General features: G+C 53.5%; 1 protein-coding gene across 2 annotated transcripts; it reads left to right on the forward strand.

Annotated features, from left to right (window-relative positions):
• The first annotated feature begins 392 nt into the window (after positions 1–392).
• On the forward strand, positions 393–22,398 carry LOC102932122 (proline dehydrogenase 1, mitochondrial). Of its 2 annotated transcripts, none has more exons than XM_037878598.2 (14): positions 393–842; positions 1,603–1,811; positions 9,732–9,766; positions 10,323–10,472; positions 10,828–10,892; positions 11,613–11,729; positions 12,871–12,950; positions 13,549–13,630; positions 15,052–15,144; positions 15,535–15,681; positions 15,949–16,124; positions 16,209–16,307; positions 17,110–17,198; positions 20,894–22,398. In XM_037878598.2, exons 1-14 carry the CDS (start codon positions 537–539, stop codon positions 21,082–21,084), a joined length of 1,839 nt encoding a protein of 612 aa, XP_037734526.1. In that variant the 5' UTR covers positions 393–536; the 3' UTR covers positions 21,085–22,398. The 2 variants fall into 2 exon arrangements, with proteins under 2 accessions (XP_037734526.1, XP_043385336.1); XM_043529401.1 differs by lacking the exon at positions 20,894–22,398 and adding an exon at positions 18,479–19,472 and having other exon boundaries at positions 480–842.
• The last annotated feature ends 947 nt before the right edge of the window (positions 22,399–23,345 follow it).

Below are 23,345 nucleotides of genomic sequence, written 5' to 3' on the forward strand. Positions count from 1 at the left end.
GGCAGGATGGGGGGTTGGGGTACTGTCCCTGGTGGCAGGATAGGGTGGGTTTGTGCCACCATCCTTAGGGGGCAGGCTAGGGGGGATTGGGTCACAGTCCCTAGGGGCAGGCTAGGACTGCTTCGGGACAAGGGTGACCACATAGCAAGTATGAAAATAGGTCGGGGGTTAATGGAGGGGAAATAGGTGCCTGTATCAGACAAAGCCTGCCAGGAACACAGGACTGGAGGGGAGGGGTCACGGAGTCCAGCCCCCACCCCGCGTGTAGGGCCCTTCATAACTCTGACTGTGGGTACTGCTCTGCTATGTCAGCGCACCACCAGGCGACAGGGGGCGCTGCAGGGAGGGGGCGGGGCTACACCCTAAGGGGGCGGGGCTACACCCTAAGGGGGCGGAACGCTCCAGATAGTGGGCGGGGCGTGCCAGGGGCGGGGCGGGGGTACGCACTAAAGAGGCGGGGCACTCCAGGGAGGGGAGGGGGCAGAGCTCCCTCTATTTAAACCGGCTGCGGCCGGCGCGCGCCAGTCTCCCACATCATGGCGAGGGGGGTCCGGCCTCTGGTGGTCCGCGCTGCCTCCAGCCTGCGCTCTCCCCGCGCCACCGCCGACGCCCGCCAGGAGCAGCCGGGGGAAACGCCGCCGCCGCCTCCTCCGCCCGAGCGGGGCTCGGCGCGCAGCGAGACCGGCCCGCGGGGGACGCCCCGAGTGCAGCTGCTGCCGCCCGCTGTGCACTTCGGGGACGCGCGGGAGGCGTTTCGCAGCAAGCGCAGCGCGGAGCTGGTGCGGGCTCTGGCGGTGCTGGGGCTGTGCACGGTGGAGCCCTTGGTGGCGCGGAGTCTGCAGGTGAGCGGGGCCCCGTGCGCGGGGCGGGGGGTTCGGAGCAGGCTCGCCAGGGCTCGGCTGCTGTCCCGCGGGGCTAGCTGGGGGCGTCTTGGGAGCGGTCTGGGCCCCTCAGGGCTGCTCCTGTGGCCGCGCATCTCCCGGCGCTCCGCAAAGCAAGGTGTGGGCGTCCGGGCAAGGCACAAAGCCTCAGTGACGCCCCCCCCGCGAGTCAGCTAGGGGACCCCTCGAGCCTGCCTGTGACTGATGCCTTCTGGCCTCCTTCCTCCCTTAGACGCGGGCACTGGGGTGTCTCTGGACGGGAGCTGGGAGAGGGGGTCTGGGGTCAGGTGCTGCTAGGATCTCATCTTTGGTACGATTGTCACTGTCTCACTGTCTTCCCCCCCGCCCCCCAGCAGCGTGTGGTCCAGTGCCTGAAGCACGGACCGAGACCTGGGCTCCATCCCGGTGCTGGTACGGAATGGTTCTGGGACCTCGGGAAAGATCATGTGCCCTCCCTCCTCTGTATAAATGGGGATTGTGATTTGGACCCTCTTAGTGGCTCTAAAGTGCTGTGGAAGGGCAGAGCTCTGGTGTGACCAGCACTGGCTGGAGCCTGAGGTCAGACTAATCCATGGCCCTGCAGCTACTGGTGCATCTGGGTCTTGGCATTCCCAGAGCACCGTTTCTGAGAGTTAATGCAGAGTTGTTACGCCAGGTGTGGCGGGGCAAGAAGGTGCCTGTGCTGGGGAAAGCTGTCTTACACGGGCTTTGTGTCTTGCAGCTGATGAACCTCAGCCGGAAGCTGCTGGGGCAGCAGTTGTTTGAGAAGCTGATGAAGATGACTTTCTATGGGCAGTTTGTGGCTGGCGAGGACCAAGCGGCCATCAAACCCCTGATTCAACGAAACCGTGCGTTTGGGGTGGGCTCGGTGCTGGACTATAGTGTGGAGGAGGATCTGACGCCAGAGGAGGCGGCGCGTAAGGAAATGGAGTAAGCATCTGAGTGCTTCTCACTGCTAGTTTGCAGATTGCAGGCAATTAAAAGCAAAGCTTTAGGCAACCTGTGCTGAGGGATGTGAATAGAATCAGAGAATATCAGGGTTGGAAGGGACCTCAGGAGGTCATCTAGTCCAACCCCCTGCTCAAAGCAGGACCAATCGGCAATTTTTGCCCCAGATCCCTAAATGCACCCCTCAAGGATTGAATTCACAACCCTGGGTTTAACAGGTCAATGCTCAAACCACTGAGCTATCCCTCCCTGCCCTATACAACATGGCTAGTACTGCCAGACCTCCCACAGCTTGAGATCAGAACTGGGACCACCTTTGGGGAGCTTTTGTGGTTCATGAGGGGAGCAAGAAAATAGAGCTTGGCTCTTCAAACCGCCTGATGTACAAAGGTATCCCAGGGAGTGCTGAGAGGGGGACAGAGCTAGTGTGTGGGGTGAGATGAACTAGGCAGCTGGTTGTGCTCCAGTAGTGGATGTAACCGAAGGGGGAACCATCCGGTGAGGATTTTCCCTTTTTTACCTGCCTCTGTTATTCCAGGGCTGCTGCTGGCACAGGAGGAGGAAGGATCTGATAGTGTGAGTTAAGCTCCTTTTTTCAGGCCTTGTTGCTCAAGCAGCCTAGTTATAAAAGGGAATGTCTGGAGCTTGTTGTGTCCATGATGAGCTTTCCTAGGGAATCACACCCCATAATATGTGCTGTCCAGGTTTTGATATGGCTGCTTCTGTTCTGTCTTCTGGTCCCTTTGCTTTCCTTTCCTGGCCTTGCTTCAGGCCCATGACAGCTTCATCATATCTGTTCTCCCTCAAACTTACCTTAAGGTTAAGATTTGAGCTGGTGACTTGGGAGACCGTTTCACGCTGTTACATGTTCACCATGGCCATTTCAAATCATTCGCTCATTCACACTGTAGTTTGTGCTGCATGGACGTGCTGACCTTGCCTTGCTGTTCTGGTCATGTTCTCCTCAGACTAGCCCATGTGTGAAAAGAGAACGTACAGTTCAGATTTCTAGCTTCCCAGGTGCTGACACTGCTCCGCTTTGGCACCAAAAAGCCACCCATCCACCCCTGCCTCCAAAGGATAGTGTAGTTGGAAAATGCTCAGTGGCACCCCTTCTGGGACATCATCCCTCCTGCATGCCCTTTCTCAGAGCCTGAAAGGTGGGGCGAAGCATTTACATGTTCCTTTTCCTGTGTGGAGAAAGGGCCTCTTTTCTGGGGTCCCAATTTGAGATGTCTTCAAAGGGTCTGATTTTTAAGAAGTGCTGAATACCCACCCTCTGTAAATTTGGTCCCTAAGCTGTCTTAGGTTGGATCCCCAAAATCACTGGTCACTTGGAAATTCAGGGCCAGTGCATGTTATGCTCAGTCAGGACCTGTGTGACCCGACACTCTGATCTGTACATCCTTTTCAAACCCGGAGCTGCCTCTGCTGTGGGATCAGAGCTGCGTTTGGCAAAGCCGGGTTGTCTCTGGCCGGTGGTGTTGAATGGAACCTACACCAATACAGCATGTGCTTTGAACCCATGTGCACATGGTCTATGTTCTCCCCGCAGGGAGGTGGGCTCAGTGCTGCTGAATCCTCAAGCCTGGCCTGGGGCAGTTTGCTGTAACCTTGGTAGTGGGCGAGAACTAGATTACTGTGGAGCACCTGCTGCAGTTGAAGGGAAATTGTCTTCTCTGCCTCCGCCTGCAAGTACCTGGTACAGAATGTGCCCTTTCAAACTTGCCAAGGACTTGAGCTTCTTCCTGGTAATGCAGTTGGTCAATAAGGCCCATCCCCTTCAATTTGATTGGCTGTCATAGAGGCAGAGCCTTTAGGTAAGCACTGGAGCTGCCAAGTTCTGTGCTGCTTCCCAGAAGGCTCAGATTGAGTACGCCCTTCAGGCAGATCTCCTAGCCTGCCTGCCTCTGCGTGGGAGCTGGTGCAGGGACCCGTCCCCATCCTCTCGGAGGTGTCCTTGAGTTCTGCCCCAAAAGGACAATTTCTTGCAAGACTTGTGTCCCTAGATTCCTCCCAAGGTTTGTCTGTGCTACAGGTTACATCTGTATAACTTGTCCCCCCTCGGTTATGAATAAGCCACCCCCCCAGCAACATAAGTTACACCGACCTAAGTGACAGTATGGACAGCAGTATGTTGTCAGGCGAAGTCTCAGAGAGGTGGATTTATTATGCTGACTGTGTTACCTGCACGGTCTAGGGCACCCACCTTTACCTAGTTCCTAGGGATCAAGGCGTACTCTTCTGTGGGTTTGCAGGACCTTTTTACCAGTGAAAGAGCCTTGCACAGAAATTCTTAACCTCCCTCTATTAACAATCACAGAGCAGAATACACATGCTAAGAATACAATGCTGTGCTCACCAATCCTGGTCACGCAGGCAGACTTTACCTGTTGGTGAGGCAAGATCGGTCTCAGCTGAGTTCTTGTTGCTGCACGTCAGGGTCATGCATAGGATTCTAGCAGCTCTGCTCTTGGGCTGTGTCTTGGAGGTGAGTTCTTCTTCCAGGTCTTTCTTTCTTTTCCTTTTTTTGCCCAGCCAGTCTCCTTCTTGGAACCCAGTTTATATAGTGAAACTGGAGTCCTGCTTAGCTATACCTTAACCCAGGGGTGGCCAACCTGAGCCTGAGAAGGAGCCAGAATTTACCAGTGTACATTGCCAAAGAGCCACAGTAATACATCAGCAGCCCATGCATCAGCTCCCCCACCCTGCTCGCAGCACCTCCTGCCCACCGGCAGCCCCACCAATCAGCGCCTCCCCCTCCCTCCCTGCACCTCCCAATCAGCTGTTTTGTGGCATGCAGGAGGCTCTTGGGGGAGGGGGAAGGAGTGAGAGCATGGCAGGCTCAGGGGAGGGGGTGGAGTGGGGGTAGGGCCTGTGGCAGAGTCAGGGGTTGAGCAGTGAACACCCCCTGCACGTTGGAAAGTTGGCACCTGTCACTCCAGCCCCAGAGTCGGTGCCTATACGAAGAGCTGCATGTGGCTCCGGAGCCCCAGATCAGCCTCCCCTGCCTTAACCAATCATTTTACTAAAATGTTATGCAGTTCCTTGTCCAATCCTAACATATTGCAAAACAATTCTTTGTCTAATCATACCCCACCACCTTAGTTGATTTAAATCTTGCAAAATTAGTTATGCAACAGACAAAGGACCAGACAGATAAACAGGGAAGCAGAGACCATAGACGAGACAAAATAATGAAGTAGAGACTTCACAACCACAACTGTTGAAGTGATTCCTTGCCAGACAGAAGACGATCAAACAAGTTTTCTTTAGACATCCGAAGATCTGTATCTGGTGGTGGTGGGTACTATTAGTGCAGGAGCCTTCTGAACAGCCTGATATTACATTGTTTTAAAGTAATTTAGAGGGAATGTGAGGATGTGACCTTTTGCTTCTTGGGTCATGGCTGCTGCTCCCCTAATGTGGCTGCAGAAAAGGCCTCAGACCTCACAACAGGAGAGCTCTCTCCCATTGGCATAGGGCATCTTCACCAGACAGATTGCAGCATCTGTGTAGCTGCGCCAGTGTAGGGCTTCTAGTGTAGACTAGAGGGTGCTTGTGTAAATCACGGAGTTGAAGTTGCCCTTATTTCCACTCTAAGCCCCTGTTTTCAGGCATTCAGAACTTTCTGAAACTTCATTTTTGGGTAAAAAGTGTCCCGCCTTGACCATTGTAAGAATTCCGTTTTTGTAAGCTGGAGGGAAAAAATTCAGCTGCTTGAGAACAAGGATCAGCGGGTGAGGGAAGGGGAGTGCCTCGCCAGTCATTGAGACTATGCCTGCCCGGCACATAGCAGAGCTGGCTGGGGCAGAAAGCTGAACATGAGATGGTTCTCACTGCCAAGGACATCTCCAGTGTTCTGGTGAAATTTAGTTTTGATTTGGTAAAGCTGTGACTTTTGACCACCAATAAGCTGGACGTACACAGTGCACTTGGCACAGGGGTTTATGCTAAGCTGGTAATGGTTGTGCTCTCTCTGTACGTGTGGCTAAGTTGGGTGTGCAGTGAAGAGTGTGATGGCAGAGGGAGCCCTGCTCTGCCCTGGAACTCCACAGCTAAGGAAATTGATCTGTGTTTAGCCGTTATCAGCTGGCAATCTCTGTGCCCTTGCTGCTGTGGTGCTCAGGGCTAGACCAAGGCAAATGTTGTGGAGATATTTTTCATAAAATTCCATGCTAAATTTTTATCAGTTCACTGTGGCCATTTTTGCATCCTCTGTTTTGGAAAATGGGGAAATTGAGGCCCCAGCCATTCCCATAGAAACACTATGGCATAGTCGTCTGTGTTGGAGCAACAATGAAATACTTTCTCCCCAGAAGAGCAGCTTCAGCTTCTGCCTCACCATGAAGCTTTCACCAAAGCAGAGTGGTCAGAATTAACCCTCCAGCCAAATCAGACTGCATGTGGACAGTGTTTTGTAAACTGGGCTGTTTCTCTAGGGCCTGGAGCCTGGGTTATCTTTGTGAGTTCTGGCAGAGTTCTTGATGCTGTGTAAGAAATGAGCCTGATTCACCATTCCCTTGTGCACTTAGTGCGATGGGGCTGGTTGGTAGCATATCACACCCACTGCACAAGGTGCAGGGCAATGGTTGGCTGAGCCCAGAGACAGCAGAAATAGTGTCCAGCGAGTCTGGGGATCCAGTGACATCTGGAGTGCCCGTTAGACACAAGGTGGGCCTCACACAGGCGCAGCCACAGCATACTAATAGACTCATTCCTTCCCCCCCCCCCCCCCCCCCCCCCCCCCCCCCCCGAGAACCACACAGCAATACCAATGACTGCCCATCATCCAGCTAGCTAGGAAGCTGCAGCTGTTCCTCTTGGTGGGAACCTAGTAACCCTGATTGTCACTCAGAAACTGGATGACTGTAACTAGGAACATCAGTCCAGGCCTCTTTAACTGTAGCCCATGTGTTTCACGGCAGCACCAAGGCACGTGGCACCAGAATGCCACTCCAGGTTCAAGTCACTGGCTTGGTCCTAATCTCTAAAGCCCCTGCTGGGCTGTGACCAGGCCTCCAGAACACCTGGTTCTTGCTGTAACTCCAGAGACCACCGCCCTCATCATGGCCCAAACTCCAAAGCCAGCATGATGCTCTTGGCCCTGAATCGGAGGCTCTTCCAGGGTGGTCCCAGGCTGTGGGGCACTGTGCCAAGTAGATCAAAATACACTTTAGCTCTGCCTCCTTCAGAGCTGCGCTGCCCATAGGAGTTCACAAATGGGGAAGGAATTGAACCACCATCAGCTGAGCCCTGGGAGATGAGAGGTGCTACTATCAGGTGTGTAATTCCTCCAAACCCTGCCAGACCTCCGGGCTCTGGGCTAGTCTCATCTTGTGTGCGCACAGAGCTGGCTGTTTTGGCGCAGGATGTGTTGGTGTCCCAGCAGGCTGCTTTGCACTCTGTTAAAGGGGATGTCTTTTCTCTCCTGACAAGGTTTATTCCCTTGTTGCTCCATCCCGTAAATTGTTGTAGGCAAATATTTACGCAAGTCTGGGTTATCTGCTGTGAGTTCTTTGCTGGCTGGGACTAACTTTCCAAAAAGGACACGGGAGCTCGTCTGCTTGTTCAGCTGGGAAAAGGCTTTTCTTCTTTTTGGCTTTATTAAAATGCAAAATCCTTTCTATGAATGCACAATTCTGACCAATACTTTAAAAGCCCAGGCCAGGAACCAGAAAGCTGCACTGTATTATAATGCGAAAGGAATGCTGAGCAGGTGGGCATGTTGATACATGAGTGCGCTCTCCCATATTAACAAACCAACAGGGAACTTCTAGCTGCTGTTCCAGTTTGTGTTTTACTCGGCCTGGCACAGGGACACCAGGCGGGCCCGTTTCACTTCCTGCTACTTAGCCTCTAGCTGCACAGTTGCTCTTGAAAACCCCAAGGGCTGGGCTACACAGTGTACAGATTTGAAAGCACATACAGTTAATCCAGTGCAACCCCTTAGTGTAGGCACAGGGACACCTGCGTAAAAGGTGCTTATTCTGCTAAATGTACAAGGCACTCAGTGCTGTATGGGGATCACTGCACCACGGAGTTGCATGGCTTGAACTGTGTCAGTCTCCAAATTGGTACACAACCGGGGTAGGCTGGCCCTAGCAAAGCCTAGTGTCTGCACATTGAAAATTCCTTGTTTCTAGTGAAATTAAGAAATCCTCTTCATGGATGGAATCTGGGGCCTGCCACCACTAGCATGTCCCTTGCCCAGCAGTACTCGTAGGAGGACTGTGCCTTGCTGTATTACATGTCCCTTGCTCCGAGCTCTGTGGCTGCTCTCTCTAGGCAATACCTCTGTCTGTTAAATGCTGCCTCCTGACTTTTCTCTTTCAGCTTTCCCTTGGGGGGGTGAGGAGGGGCTGGTATTTGCAGCTCTCTGGGCTTGGTTGAATTGCTGGTGTTTCTTCCACTCACTGCCATGATCAGATTAATGCACACCTGCAGAGGCAGGTGGGGTATTGCCTATACTGCTCTTGGTCTTAGTAGTGCCATTGGCCATAGCAGAGAGAATGCAAAACGCTGAGTTCAGCAAGGGGGCCCCATGCTGCTGTGCTCGCTGCAACTGGACGTCTTTGTAGCTTGTTCATATGGAATTTCATTCTGCTTCTAAACCAACCAGGACACATTGCTGACCCCAGGGCCCCACCAGTCCTTCCCCCAGCTTCATGCTAGTCCGAGCCACTTGTTTATATGCTAATCTACGTTGCCTCTGGTTTAGAGGAGAGACTCAAATTAGCAGGAGGTAGTTTTGCATGAGGGTGGTCCCTCTCGCTGTCCCTATCAAAATCCGGCCAAACGGTGCCTTCCAGCCTTGCTGACGGCTTGTGAAAGATCGTTTGCTGCATATGAGGGGACTTGCACTTTTTTAGAAAAACCTAGTAAACTAAATACAAAAAATATTAAAATTAGGGCTGTCAAGCGATTAAAAAAAATTAATTGCGATAAGTCACACTGTTAAGCAATAATAGAATACCATTTTATTTAAATATTTTTGGATGTTTTCTACATTTTCAAATATATTGATTTCAATTATAACACCGAATACAAAGTGTACAGTGCTCGCTTTATATTTATTTTTTATTACAAATATTTGCACTGTAAAAAACAAAAGAAATAGTATATTTCAAGTCACCTAATACAAATTCTGTAGTGCAACCACTTTCTAATGAAAATTTAACTTACAAATGTAGAATTATGTACAAAACATAACTTCATTCAAAAATAAAACAATGTAAAACTTTAGAATCTACAAGTCCACTCAGTACTACTTCTTGTTCAGTCAATTGCTCAGACAAACAAGTTTGTTTACATTTATGGGAGATAATGCTGCCTGCTTCTTGTTTACAGTGTCACCTGAAAGTGAGAACAGGTGTTCACATGGCATTTTTGTAGCTCGTGTCACAAGATATTTACATGGCAGATGCACTAAAGATTCATGTCCTTTCATGCTTCCACCACCATTCTAGAGGGCATGGACACTGGAGCAACTTTACTCTCCTCACCTATGGCAGTTTCTCCACCCCAGAGCTGGCTGCCCCGTGGGGTGGGGTAGGAATCTCCGCTAACATTTTCCAAGGCACTGAAAGTCCCACTGATTTTCATGTGGCCGGGGGTGGGGGGGTTTGCACATGACTGACTCCGATGGGCTTAGGCCCGAAGGAGGCTTTGGAAAATATCCCCTTCCCCACCAGCAAAGTGCTCTGGCCCCGGAGGCGCGTGAGAGAAGCGCTTCTATGAATGGCCATTGCCGGAGTGAGGAACAGGGAGGATGAGGGGCTTGTGGGGATCTGGCCAAACCCCAGTGGCCTTTTGGGTACAGGGAGCTGACCCATGTGAAGCCAAGAGAGCTGGTTGTGAGGGGGTTGGACTGTAGTCTCACTGTCTGCTTCCTTCCTCTAGGTCCTGTACCTCTGCATCTGAGAAGGAGACGGGGGGTGAGTGATGCAACCGCTCCTCACACAGCCTAGTTGGATGCTAATCTATTGAGACTCTGGCCCAGACCATCCTCCCCAACATGCTCCAGGGCTCTGGCCCTCACCCTTGCCTGGGGCATGATGGCCAATTGTACCTTGATCTGTTCGTAAACTGTAAAAACCCAGGCACAGACTGTGTGTTTAAAGTGCTCCGGGGGAGCCTCGGCTCGTGGGGGTCTCAGATTGCTACGGTCCAGCAGCTGCTGAGTTCTCACATAGGTATTAAGACTGGAACATCTAATCTGCGCTTGTGCATAGCACAGGCCAGGGAATCCCACCCCATGAGTCCTGCCTCCAGCCCATTGGCTTGTGGCTGAACTAGAGCAGATCTTCTAGAAGGACCTCGATCCAATGAAAATCTAGCCCTGGAACTTTCTCCTAGGGCCTGAGAGATCCCCAGAGGCTTGGGCTGATGGGAATAGTAAGAGTAAGGGGGTTTGTTCCAGGGACATGTGGGCTGTTTGCGATCTCCCCTGCTCTGCCAGATCTGCAGCACAGTCCCCCTACCTGTCCCCAGGTGCCGCCCAGAGAGAGAAGCAGTACCGTGCGCATCGGGAGTTTGGGGATCGCCGGGACAAGGTCATCAGTGCCCGCACCTACTTCTATGCAGACGAAACAAAGTGTGACCAGCACATGGACACGTTCCTGCGCTGTATCGAGGCCTCAGGTAGGTGCCCTGCATGTGCCACCCCCAGAGTGCCCCTGTGTCTGCTGTGCCTGACTGTCCCTCTGGGAGCACCTGGCAGTGTGCCCCTCCCCCAACAGGCTGCATAGTCACCCCCGGGCCATGGCTCTCCGGGTGCCCTCCTGCTGCAACTGTCAGCGCTGTGTGGCTTGCTGCAGAGGCCAGGGGCTGCTGCAGTCTCTGGAGGGTATCCAGCAGGGGCAAAGGACAGATCTGCCAGCTCAGATTGGCTTTCTAAATTCCTCCTCCCTCTCTGGATTCCCCTGGACTGCTTTCCTTTACTTGCCCTGGAGTTATGGATGCTGCAGTCACCTCAGCTCTCTCCTGCTTTGTTTAGGTAGCAGCTCAGAGGACAGCTTTTCGGCCATTAAGCTGACAGCTTTAGGAAGGCCTCAGTTCCTGGTGAGTGACTTTTGGTGCCAGGGCTCACACGATGGCAGAGGGAGAGGCAGGGAGGAGGGGTGCTCAGGCTGAGACAAGCTCTGGGAGTTACTTGGAGACTGTTGCAGGTGGCAGGAGCTGCAGAGGAGGTGGCTCTGGCATGTGAAAGGACGGTGGCCCCTAATGCTGGATGAGGGCTTTGGGACCAAATCTGCCTCACTACTCTCCTCGCAGGCAGCACCCCACCATTTGGGCTCAGTGCAGCGAGCTGGGTGCCAGGCAGGATGGTCCCTCCTGTCGGGTCCATGCCAGGCACATGCTTATGGATTGTGTCTGTCAGTGATGCTCAGTAGACTCCCTGGGGAGACCAGTGTCCTGATCAGGGCAGCAGCTTGGGCCGTAGTCCATTCCTAGAGAGTCAGAGCTCCTATCTGATGTAGAAGGGCCTGAGCTTGCATCTTGCTTTGAGAATGGAGATCTGGCTAAATGCTGGGCTATCTCACTGGGACCCCTGCCTAGTGTCAGCTTTAGGGGCCTTGATCTTTACTAGGAGGGGCCTGGGGTAGTGGGAGGTGCCAGCACTGTCCTGTTTGGGGCCCAGCAGGGCCAGTCCTGCTTACTTGGCGTGGCAGAGTGCCCAGCTGGGTGGATAGTGCCCCTAGGGTACAATCACGGCGGTGGGTCTGAGCCATCCCCGCTGGGGAGAGGAGGGGGAGCTCACCCTGCAGTCTGCTCCCCCAGCTGCAGTTCTCGGAGGTGCTGATGAAGTGGAGGAAGTTCTTTCACCAGATGGCAGCGGAGCAGGGCAAGGCCGGGCTAGCTGTGGTGGAGACTAAGCTGGAGGTGAAGAAGCTGCAGGTGAGCTGGGCGCAGCGCTCCCAAAGGAGCTGTCTTCCCCACTCTGCCCCATGGGCATCTGTGCTGCTCATGCCCTGGCTGCATCACCCTCCTGGGGGACTGTTCCCCCACATTTCTCTGGGGGTTGTGAAATGCTTTGGGGCCTTGGGTCAAAGCACTGGGGAGGGCTGAGTTGCTAGAGAGAATTCTTTCCCAGGTGTCTGGCTGGTGGGTCTTGCCCATGTGCTCACCATATATGGGGATCGAAGGAATTTTCCCTGAGGTCAGATTGGCAGAGACCCTGTGGTTTTTTGCCTTCCCCTGCAGCATGGGCATGGGTCACCTGTTGGCTTGAACTTGTGCAAATGCTGGATTGTTTGTAACTTGAAGTCTTTAGACCCTGATTTGTGGACTTCAGTCACTCAGCCAGCAGTGAGGGGTCTATTACAGGAGTGGGTGGGGGAGGTTCTGTGCCCTGCAGTGTGCAGGACCTCAGACTCGATGTTCAGGATGGTCCCTTCTGGCCTTAAAGTCTGACTCTGGGAGGAGCATTGTTCTGGTTCCATGCCCAGTGAGCGAAAGAGCATGATGCAGCAGCCAGTATAATCCGCGCCCTGTCGCTCCCTATCCAAGCAGGCTCATTTCTGTGCATTTCCCCCAGTCCTTCCCCTGGGCTGCGGTTGCACTGTAATCCCCATTCCTCTTCATCGGTCCCAGTGCACTGTAAGTCTTTTGAGATTTATTGTTGCCCCTTTTAGGCAGAGCAATGCAGGGAGACCCTCTTGTGCCGGTACCTGTGAGGTCTGCCCCAGGTGCTGGTGCATGTGCCTGCATAGCTCCTGCAGTAGCCCTCTTGCAGCCATGAGGCTAGCGCTCCCTCCTCTCCCAAGAGCTGCTCAGCAGCAGGGGAGAACCCCCTGTGAAGCTCCGAGTGCCTGTTTGGTACCATTGAGCCCACGGGGGCTGTCTGCATCTCAGCCACCTGGCGTTGTGGTGTGCAGGGACTGGCACAGTCCAACCCCAGCCATCGTCTCAGAGCAGGGTCATGGCTCAGGGCAGAGTCCAGGCCTGCAGTGCAAAGGCAGCAGGGCTGCTGCTCACTGCAGCGTTTGGGGACAGCAGGTGGCAGCAGGGACTCTGACCTGCTCCTTTCTCATTGCAGGAGACCCTGTCAAACCTTGGGATTGCGACCAAAGCAGAGAGCCAGCACTGGTTCATGGGCGAGGACCTGGGTGTGTCTGGGTGAGCTCCCTCCTGGGCCACAGCCAGCCTGACCCTCTGGCCTTCCTGGAACATGCTGCAGAGTGAGGAGGGGTGGGGGTGCTATGGAAAGGAGCATGTGGAGGGGTCCCAAAGGCTTCCATTTCAGCCAGTGTGTGTACTATCAGAGGGACTGGGGTAGGAGGTGGAGAGGGCAGCTTCCCAAATTCTAGAGCAATGGCTCAGGGCAGGGGTCCTGGGAGAGGCTGCCTTTCTCGGAGGCCAGGGAGCTGCACTGGGAAGGGGTAAAAAGTGGTGGTGGCCATGTTTGTTGTGGGCATTTTGAGGGGCATGTTAGTTCTCGGAGCCGTAGCTGGCTTGGGTGGAAGAGTTTGACTGGATAAGTACCCAGAGTTGCCATGCTGATCCTGCTGCTCTGCCAGGCCCCTGGTGACCAAGGAAAATCCCAGTGCCAGGATCTACACCCAGGGAGCTCTGCTGAAATCCTCCCCAGTTGGGTCAGGACAGGCAGCAGTGGGCTCTGGGTCACTGATCCATCCCAACTAGTGAGGAAGTTGCCAGTGCACCCCTTGGGGAGTTTGCTTGGAGCTGGCGCTAACGAGAGTCTTTCTGGCTGCAGCACCGTGGACTTGCTGGACTGGAACAGCCTGATTGACAGCCGAACGAAACTGTCCAAGCTGCTGCTCATCCCAAACATGAAGGTGGGTGAGTGGCACTATTTTGGCCCAGGGAGAGGCCCCAAGGGAATCCTCCTGAGCAGTAGAGCTCACCCCAGGTAATGGCACGGAACACTGCAGCTGGAGAGTTCCCTTGGTACCATACCTGCCAATGTTTTAGCCAGTCAGTTCTAAAACTTCCAAGTAACCGGGATCAGCCAGTCACATGGGAGGTGCTTCCTGTCAGGTACTTCATCCTGATACTCGTCTGATCCCTTGATTGCATCCCATTGCTTCTACGTACACCATGCACCATAAAGAATTCTCTCCCCTTGGGGTCTGCACCCTTCAGCCCTGGGTTACCCTCTTTCTTGAACTGGATGGGGGAGATGGTTGGTCAGATGCACATGGTAGAGCTCCTTTAACACCAGTGTATGCAAGGGAACTCCCAGGCTAAGCAGAGCCCTGTGTGGGAGAAGGTCTGGGGGGAGGGGTGGCTAGAATCCATCTGCCCTGGATGGGGAAAGAGTCCAGGGTCCTCTGTCTGAGGCATTCCTGCCTCTTGGGGATCCAGCTCCAGCAGTTCAGAGCTGTAGCAGCGCTGCGGTACCCCCTCGTGGCTGGGCTGGGAGCTGGGCCCTGCGGGTGTCAGCAGCCGAGCTGTGCTCTAATCTGCTCTTTCCAGACGACAAGGTGGGGTTGGGAGGGGAGACCAGCCTGGGCATCTGCCTCAACCCCACCTCTGCACAGCCCAGTGCTGCTGTGCTGGCCTGAGCAGAGAAATGGGTTGGACTCTCACCAGGCTGTCTCAGCCAGGCCTGTCAGGGGAGTCGTTCCCCTGGCATGGAACTAGGGCAAGTTCTGGGCTAGGGGTGCAAGCATTCTCCTCTCTCAAACAGCTTCTTGGGGGGGCTCCTCAGATAGAAGGGCTCCATCCTGCTTCCCAGGCCCTGCCGGGCCAGCAGCTGCCATTACCCCAGGCACCTAACCCTCTACACCATGGGTTCACAAACTGGGTGTCACACTCAGAGGCTTGCTATGTGAAAGCGGTCACCAATACAAAAGTTTGAGAGCCACTGCTCTACACCCCTGCTGTAACATCTGGGGAGCAGCAGCTCCGGCTCCCAGTCTAAGGTGGTTGGTGAATGGGGCTGGGGGGCTGCCCCTTAGAGTTTGGAGCATGCTGGTACTCCTACTCCTTGGAACCTGATCCCAGCTGGGCCCCCCCCTGCACTTTGATGCAGAGAGCTCAGCACACAGTGCTTGTCCCACATGCCTGTGTCCCACGTGTGTAAATGGGGAGGGAGTGAATAGCTGCATGGGCTCTCAGGGTTAGCGCTTGTCCAGAGGCCTTGTGCCATGTCCTGCTCTGCACCTTGGGTGAGGGAGGGAAGGCTTATGGTCTAATGTCCAAGCTGTGGCCACGGGGGCATAGCACTGAGGCTGTCCGGTGCTTCTCCTTTCAGACCGGCCAGTTGGAGCCCCTGCTCTCACGCTTCACCGAAGAGGAAGACCTGCAGATGAAGCGAATGTTGCAGAGGATGGACATCCTGGCCACGGTTAGGAGCAGCCCTGCCTGGACTGTCATGGGGGTCTTGGTGGGAAGTTTCCAAGCCGGGGTGGGGTAGAGTGGGCCCTGACCTCAGGGTGAGGGAGATGGACCTGCTCACCCATGACCCAGCATGGCCTCGGTGCCAGAAGCGTTTTGGGTGAGCCCCAGATTGTAAGCCCTGCTCTCTGTGGCCTGTACGCTGCTGTGCTAGGGTCACAGGGCTCTTCTAGCAGGTGTTCCCTGGAGGCATTGGCCTGCAGGGGTGAGTGCTGCCATCTGCAGGACCCCTGCAGTACCACACACAGCAGTGGGCTCAGCATTGGCCCTGCAGACTCCACCTGGGCAGAACCTATTCACTGCTTGTGGCCTGACCTGAGGAGTGTCCTTCCCCTTGCAGAGAGCCCTGGAGCTGGGAGTGAGGCTGATGGTGGATGCTGAGCAGACCTACTTCCAGCCAGCCATCAGCCGGCTCACCCTGGAGATGCAGCGCAAGTTCAACATGGAGAAGGCAGTCGTATTTAACACCTTCCAGTGCTACCTGAAGGTGAGGGTCTGGCCAGTGCCACCTGCGGGCAGGGGATCTAGGGCCCAGCAGTATGCGGGGTGCAGCCTGCATGCCTGAAGGGCCCCGGATGCAGTGGTGATGGCAGTGCTCCAAGCAGTGGTAGGTCACGCTGCAGGAGGGGGTGCTTCAATGCCAGTTTGTGCAAGCAGTCCTGTCTCAGGGCAGAACTACTCCAGGAGCAGGCTTGAAGCCTTGCTCCCCAGACCGCATTTCAGTGGATGTCACCGCTCCGTCTTTCCGCTGCAGGAGGCATACGACAACGTGACGATGGACATGGAGCTCTCTCACCGCGAGGGCTGGCACTTTGGGGCCAAGCTGGTGAGAGGCGCGTACATGGAGCAAGAGCAGGCTCGAGCTGCCCAAGTCGGCTACGAGGATCTCCTCAACCCTACGTACGAAGAGACCAGCGAGATGTACAAAAGGTAGGAGGGCCAGAGCTGGGATGCCGGGGTGAGGAGGTGGTGCCCTGGGCACTTCCCTGGGCCCACGTGTGATCTGTCCTGCAGGTGCCTGGACTATGTTCTCAAGGAGATCAAGTACAGCCGGAAAGTCAGTATGATGGTGGCATCGCACAACGAGGACACGGTGAAGTTCGTCCTTTGCAGGTAGGGCACTGATGTGGCAGCGTGGCAAGAGCCGTGGGTGCCGGGCCTCGAATAGCAGTGGGAGACGGTGCTGCCGCAGAGCAGCTGTGTGGGAGCCTAGCGTGGGGCTAGCAGGGGCTGCTGCAAGAAGGGATTGAAGGGTGGCAGCAGAACTGTGTGGGTGATGTTTGCACAGCATCTGACTGCACTAGGAATGGTGGCTGGTCATAGCTGGGGAAAGAGGCTGGAAGGGAGAGGGCCTGTGCATGGTCTGGAATTGAATTCATGTACCTTCCTGTTTCGTTAGGAGAATAGCCCCAGGGCTGCAATTGAATTGGGGCCCTTGGGTGTCTGGCAAATAGGAGACCAGACACTGGCAGAAGCCGCTTTCAGGAAGGGACTTGCTTGCTCTGTGGTGACCTTTCTGGCCTGCAGGTGTAAATGTGTTCGCTCACACCAGTGCTAAATACCAGACTCCTGGGTTTTTGTATCACTGGGTGTATGAAGGCCAGCGGCCAGACAAAGATATGCTGTGGCTGTAAACTGTTCAATACAGCACTGTGTGCTGGGCAAGGGCATGCAGTGATTCCAGGGAAGAGCTGTGCCTGGCACTTTGAGGGGACGGGCACTAGTTACCCAACTCTTCTGTGCTTCTCTTGCAGTCTACTTTTTTATTCTATGGGAAGTTAATTTAGGCCTGTGGGCAATAGATCTCTGAAAAAGGAGCAGGATTCTCATGGTCCCTCCAGCTCACTGTCAGTCCTTCTAGTGTAGTGTTTCCTGCTGGGCATCTCCTGGTGTGACTCTGGTGATTCCATTACAGAATGGCAGAGCTTGGCATTCATCCCTCTGAGAAAAAGGTGTACTTTGGGCAGCTGCTGGGCATGTGTGACCACATCACCTTCCCTCTGGGTAAGTGTCTGGTGTATTCCTCTCGGCGCCCAAGGTGGGGAAGGGGTTGCTGTGCTGCTTTCAGTCAGTGAGTGGAGATCCATCTGGCTGATCTTAAAAAAAAAAAAAAAAAAAAAAAAAAAAAAAAAGCCTTGAACAAGATCTTTCATGCGTGATTACTAGAGACGAGTCATGAGATAGGAGGCTAGGTGTTATCATGGATCAGAAACTGGCTGAGAGGACAAAACAGGAGGAATACATCGCTTTTGTCATGGCCAAAAGTTAAGAGCAGGTGCCAGAAGGCTGCATGTAAGGAGCAGGGTTTAGTGATCTGGGAAAGGGACGAGTAGTGAAGTGATGCAATTGGCAGAGGATGTAACTTAGGTTAGTCAAGTCCAACATGGGCACGGCAGCGCTTCTGAGGGGCCTAGCCAGGCAAGAGGACAGCTCAATGCTGAGCAGTGCAGGAGAGGACACAATTAATAGCTTGTGCACCTTGCCACATTGTAACTGTGTGTCAACTCAGGACAGGGACCGGCACGTGTGTCCAGCTTACTGAAGATCTGCTCACTGCATGGTTGTGGTCAAGTCAAACAAACAAGATGTTAAGGTGCATAAGAAACAGGACTGACAATATAGTTGTAATGCTATTCTACAAATCAGTATTTGGTGCACATCTGGATCCTGTGTACTGTACCTTTCACCCTATCTCAAAGGATGTTGCACAATTAGAGGGGGCACAGAGACAAATGACAATGACCAGAGGCAGGAAAAGCTCTTGGAAGAAGAGATGGAGAAGACTGGCACTGGTCTCCTATGAAAGGAGATACATAAGGCGTATGATAGAAGTATATAAAATGGCTGATCTGGAGAAGGGAGATCATGTGCTTGTCCTCTGTCTTAGCACAAGAGCAAGGAACATCCAATGACATTGGAAGGTGAAAAATTCAAAGAATAGAAAAATGTTTTCATTCTAGGTGTAACGAGACTGTGGAACTCACTGCCTCAGTGTATTATTAAGGCAGAGAACTAGCCACATTCAAAGGCTATTGGACACTTCTATGGGTAACAAATAGCCCGAGGAGTTAAATGCAATTTAAAAAGCTCAAGAAAAGACATCAATCCTCCTGCTTCTGGGTTGGAGCCCACTAACTACTGGAGGTCAGAAGGGGACTCCCCTGGGGCAGGTGACTATCCCATCACTACCTATTGTGAGATGTCTTGCACCTTGCCCTGAAGCAGGATACTGGCCTAGTGGGCCATAGTGCTGACCCAGTCTGGCAATACCTGTGTGCACACAGGCCTGGCTGCAGGAGCTCTGATGCACCTTCACGGTGGACCCGCTGGCTGTGGGACAACTGGAAAAGCTGAGTCAAGTGGTTTTTTCTCCTTGGCCTGTGTAAGTAGCCATGGCATCAGATCCCATCCTCCGCAGAAGTCTCCCCACATATTTTGCTGACACATGCATGTTAGCACTCGCCAGCATTCCTCTGCTATGCCTAGAGGGAAGGGGTAGAAACATGTGCACGATGCTGTGGCTACTGTGGAACTAAATTGACATGGGAATGTCTTGTGGGTGGAGTTGTGGTGTGGTCTGCCTGTGGCACTGTGCAGAGCTGCCCAGCGCTGCCCCACCCTTGCTTTAGTGACTCGTAGGACATCGCTGTTCTAGCTGCCTGGGCTGGCGCGGATGAGGAGTGCTGAGGCACCCAGTAACTGTTCACATGCCTGTCAATAGCGCAGTGGTGGTGTTGGGCTGTTACTCCTCACCCCGCTGGAGTCACAGCAGTTTCCGTGGCAAGCTGAGGGTGGCTTGGCCTCTCCGGTCTCCTTCAGCCAAGTTACTGGCCCGCTGGCTGGAAAAGACCACGTTTATGTCATAACTTGGGTATTTTTGGTTGAGTGCTTCTTGAATTGGCCCAACCCTCCCTGCTTCTGTGGTTTCCCACCGTTTCCTCCTGTGACACCAGCCACTTCTCTTTCTCTCTCTCTTCCCGAAGCTCAGGGGAATTCCCAGTTCTCCCCCACCCCTACCTTTTTCAAGGGGATCCTTTTTTTTTAAGGGGATCTTATGTGCCTCTCAGGACTACTGCTGAATGTTTCAGACATGTTCTCTATGGCTCATCTTCCTCAGCTCTGCTTCATGGGAGAGTCACTTAGGTTCAGACTGGAGTCTGAACCTTTCTCTCTTGAGTCATAGAATAACAGAGTTGGAAGGGACTTCTGGAGGTCATCTAGTCCAACCCCCTGCCCAGAGCAGGACCAATCCCAACTAAATCATCCCAGCCAGGGCTTTGTCAAACCTGACCTTAAACTTCCAAGGAAGGGGATTCCACCACCTCCCTAGGTAACGCATTCCAGTGTTTCACCACCCTCCTAGTGAAAGTTTTTCCTCATATCCCACCTAAATCTCCCCCACTGCAACTTGAGACCATTACTCCTTATCCTGTCATCTGCTATCACTGAGAACAGTCTAGATCCATCCTTTTTGGAACCCCCTTTCAGGTAGTTGAAAGCAACTATCAAATCCCCCCGCATTCTTCTCTTCCGCAGACTAAACAATCCTGGTTCCCTCAGCCTCTCCTCATAAGTCATGTGTTCCAGACCCCTAATCATTTTTGTTGCCCTTCGCTGGACTCTCCAATTTATCCACATCCTTCTTGTAGTGTGGGGCCCAAAACTGGACACAGTACTCCAGATGAGGCCTCACCAATGTCGAATAGAGGGGAACGATCACGTCCCTCGATCTGCTGGCAATGCCCCTACTTATACACCCCAAAATGCCATTGGCCTTCTTGGCAACAAGGGCACATTGTTGACTCATATCCAGCTTCTTGTCCACTGTAACCCCTAGGTCCTTCTCTGCAGAACTGCTGCCTAGCCATTCGGTCCCTAGTCTGTAGCTGTGCATGGGGTTCTTCCGTCCGAAGTGCAGGACTCTGCACTTGTCCTTGTTGAACCTCATCAGATTTCTTTAGGCCCAATCCTCCAATTTGTCTAGGTTCCTCTGTATCCTGTCCCTACCCTCCAGCATATCTACCACTCCTCCCAGTTTAGTGTCATCCGCAAACTTGCTGAGGGTGCAATCCACATCATCCTCCAGATCATTAATGAAAATATTGAACAAAACCGGCCCCAGGACCGACCCTTTGGGCACTTCGCTAGATACCGGCTGCCAACTAGACATGGAGCCATTGATCACTGCCCGTTGAGTCCCTTTGTTGGTACCTTCTAAGCATTTCCAGAATTGTCCTTCCGCCCCTGTAGCACCTTGGGGCTGCTCTTGCTCCTAACTACACCCCGTCTTGAGGTCTCTGCAGATCTCTACTTGAAGCATGAAAGGGTTCGATGTGCCGCTGTCACACTGTAGTAAACGTGGGATGTAACAAAGGAATGAGAAGAAATGGTGTTAGCAGATTATATAGGGTGACTTTTTTCTCTTGGGCTGGGAAAGTGCTGCCTTGAGGCCAGGGTGCAAATTCCTTTGCTTGAGAGGTTAAAATGAGTGCTCTCTGCACTGAGTAACTTTCCAGAGGCCACAGAGGTGGCCTAGAAGCATTTTCCAGATGCAATTCCAAAGTCTTGCTCTGGGAGGCCAGATCCTGAGCTGGTACCTGTGAACTGGTATCTCAGCAGTCAGGGGAGTGGGATTGATTTGCACTAGCAGAGATTCCTGCCCACTGTATCCTGTAAGTTACCTTGATTTCTCTCCTCAGGGCAAGCAGGTTATCCAGTCTACAAATACGTTCCCTACGGCCCTGTGAACGAAGTGTTGCCATACCTGTCCAGAAGGGCTCTGGAAAACAGGGGCTTCATGAAGAGAACCAAACGCGAGAGGGAGCTCCTCTGGAGTGAGTTGAAGAGAAGACTGATCACTGGCAGCCTTTTCTGTGATCCAAGCCACTAACCTGTCCTGCCTTGGGCTGGGATATAGAAGTAAAACTGCTGTCATGTGGCAGCAAATATCCCAGACTGGCAGACCTAGTGGCTTTTTAATAGAACTGCTGCTGTTTTTCTCCAACTACCCTTCTCCACCAATCTCAGTCCTCTGCAAAGACTCTCTCTAGTGCATTAATAGCTGACCTGCACCAGTGACCCTCCAATAAACATCTCGGCTGCAGGCCCATGTCACTGCCCCTACTGTGGGATGGTTCAGCAGCAGCTGTTTCCTTAAGTTAAATGCAGTTAAATGTTGTCCTAGGACACCATTGCCTCTCTGGGATTTAATACGACTGCAGAATGGCCCCTACTTAAAGGCAGGGCTTTGGGAGAGAGCAGCCATAGGTGTAAAACAGTGGGAGATTCAATCATGTCCCTGCAAGTCATAGCCACCTGCTTGTGACTCCATCCAACTTCCTGGTGCTGGCACGATCACATTCCTGGCTCCTAGGAGGATGGATGGCATGCCCCAGGGGTCAAAGGTTAAGTCATCAGAAAACAGTTGTAGCTTGGCACCCCCACTAGCTCTCCAGGGTGGGATGAGGATGGTGAGAACTGGGTGTTCATATAGTAGTGGGAGGTTCCATCCAGGCAACTCTGTGGCCTGCACATTGCTAGGGGTTACTTAAATCTTGAATTGTGTCCTCATGTGGGGGGAGTGTCCCTGGTTTACAGATAGGGAAACTGAGGCACAGAATGATTGTGACTGCTCTGAGGTCACACGGGAAGGAAGTCTAGTAGAGCCAGGAATGATTCTCAGGCTAGTGCCTTCATCACACCCTTTCCTGCCCCACCTCTATGCCCTCACCAGCCAAAGCCTGTAGCCCTGGCAGTTGATGCTGGTCACTAGAGCCCAGGGCCTGCCTAGCTGATGGAATGTGTAGGGTGGGAGGAGATTGGTGAGAAACAGTAGCAGAGCATGCCAGTGGGGTGCTCAACCTATCTGTGAACAGAGTCTGGGGGCCAGCACAGCTGGTCTCTGATGCACAGACTGCACACAGCCAGCCTCTGGCAGCTCTTCCCTTGTCCTGCAGCTGGAGGAGGAAGGGTGGGGTGCTGACTGCAACACAAGGGGAAGCACCTGTGCTGGGAATGAGGTTAAATTGGGTGGGGGGGGTTCAGGGAGGGGAGGGGGAATGTGCTGCTTTAGAACAGAACTGTGGTTTTTATAAGTGGCCCAGCTGTCTGCACCGCTGGGTTTTCTTGGATTTGTAGCTGGCTGCGGTGACACCCTGGGTTTGAAAAAAGAACTGTGCATGTATTAAATCTACCAATGTTCCCAGACCAGCATCAGTGCTGTTTGTCAGGCCCGTGAGCCTGGGCCCCAGGGGAGAAGGACCTGCCCCTCAGCAGTCCTGGCTGGGGCTAGCACGGTCATGTTAGATGAGTACTGTTGAGTGTCTCTTAGCAATCTGCTCTGAGCCTTCATCCTCAGCCCCAAAGCGAGTAGCAAAGAGGGCAGGGAATAAAATGCAGGCTGCTTTTGGAGGAGGGAAAAATTGGGGAGCCAGGGTCTTGTGCGACTCCAAGGTGTGTGGGTGGAAGGGCCCTAAACTTTCAAACTGCTGTCCTGCCTCCTCTGGAAGAACTAGCACGGAGTGTCCTTTTAAAATGACTTGGTAGCTGCTGGGCCTATTGCCACTGTTTGCACCTGCTCCCGGGGCCCAAAACTGATCCCACAAATGCAGAAGGGGGGAGTCCCGCCTTCCCTGCTGCAGGCCAGGGGTCTAAGGCATGCCTGTGAAGACGTAGAGGTATCTGCCTCTTGCAGTTCCCTCCTCCCCTGGTCAATCCGCTAGCTGAAGTGCTGCCAAGCAGGGTATAAAACAAAGTAATGTGGAAATGGTTTCCTGGCTCATAAAGCTTCCCCTTCAGGAGAGGGAGGAGTCTAAAACAGCTTTCTTTCATTAGAAGACCAGGAATGTGCCCAGCTGCCTTTGGCAGTGCACAAGGGAAAGGAGAAAGCAGCCCTTAGTTCTCATTCTTGATTCTCCTGCTGCAGGATTTGAGTAGTGCCCCTGCCTGAAAGGTGTTCAGGGGATTAGCTCTGCTGCAGCCCCTAGGAATGCTACCCTCCTTCGTTCCCCCCTGGGTTACTAGAGGCTGTATGGGCGGTGGGTACCCTAGACTGTGGGAGGCTGTGCCTCCCCAAACAGCCAGGCGTGGCTCTGAGCATGCTCTTCCCCCAGACCTCTTCCTGCTCTGCTGCTCCTCCTGTGCGGTGGCCCC

Source organism: Chelonia mydas, chromosome 15 (genome assembly GCF_015237465.2).
Source record: "Chelonia mydas isolate rCheMyd1 chromosome 15, rCheMyd1.pri.v2, whole genome shotgun sequence".
NCBI lineage: Eukaryota > Metazoa > Chordata > Testudines > Cheloniidae > Chelonia > Chelonia mydas.

What these genes read in the sequence shown, in the direction of transcription:
- LOC102932122 (XM_037878598.2), top strand. Translation starts at nt 537, where the DNA reads ATGGCGAGGGGGGTCCGGCCTCTGGTGGTCCGCGCTGCCTCCAGCCTG. An exon ending in TGGTGGCGCGGAGTCTGCAG is followed by an intron (nt 843 to 1,602) that starts GTGAGCGGGGCC and finishes TGTGTCTTGCAG; the next exon opens with CTGATGAACCTCAGCCGGAA. An exon ending in CCACATCACCTTCCCTCTGG is followed by an intron (nt 17,199 to 20,893) that starts GTAAGTGTCTGG and finishes TTCTCTCCTCAG; the next exon opens with GGCAAGCAGGTTATCCAGTC.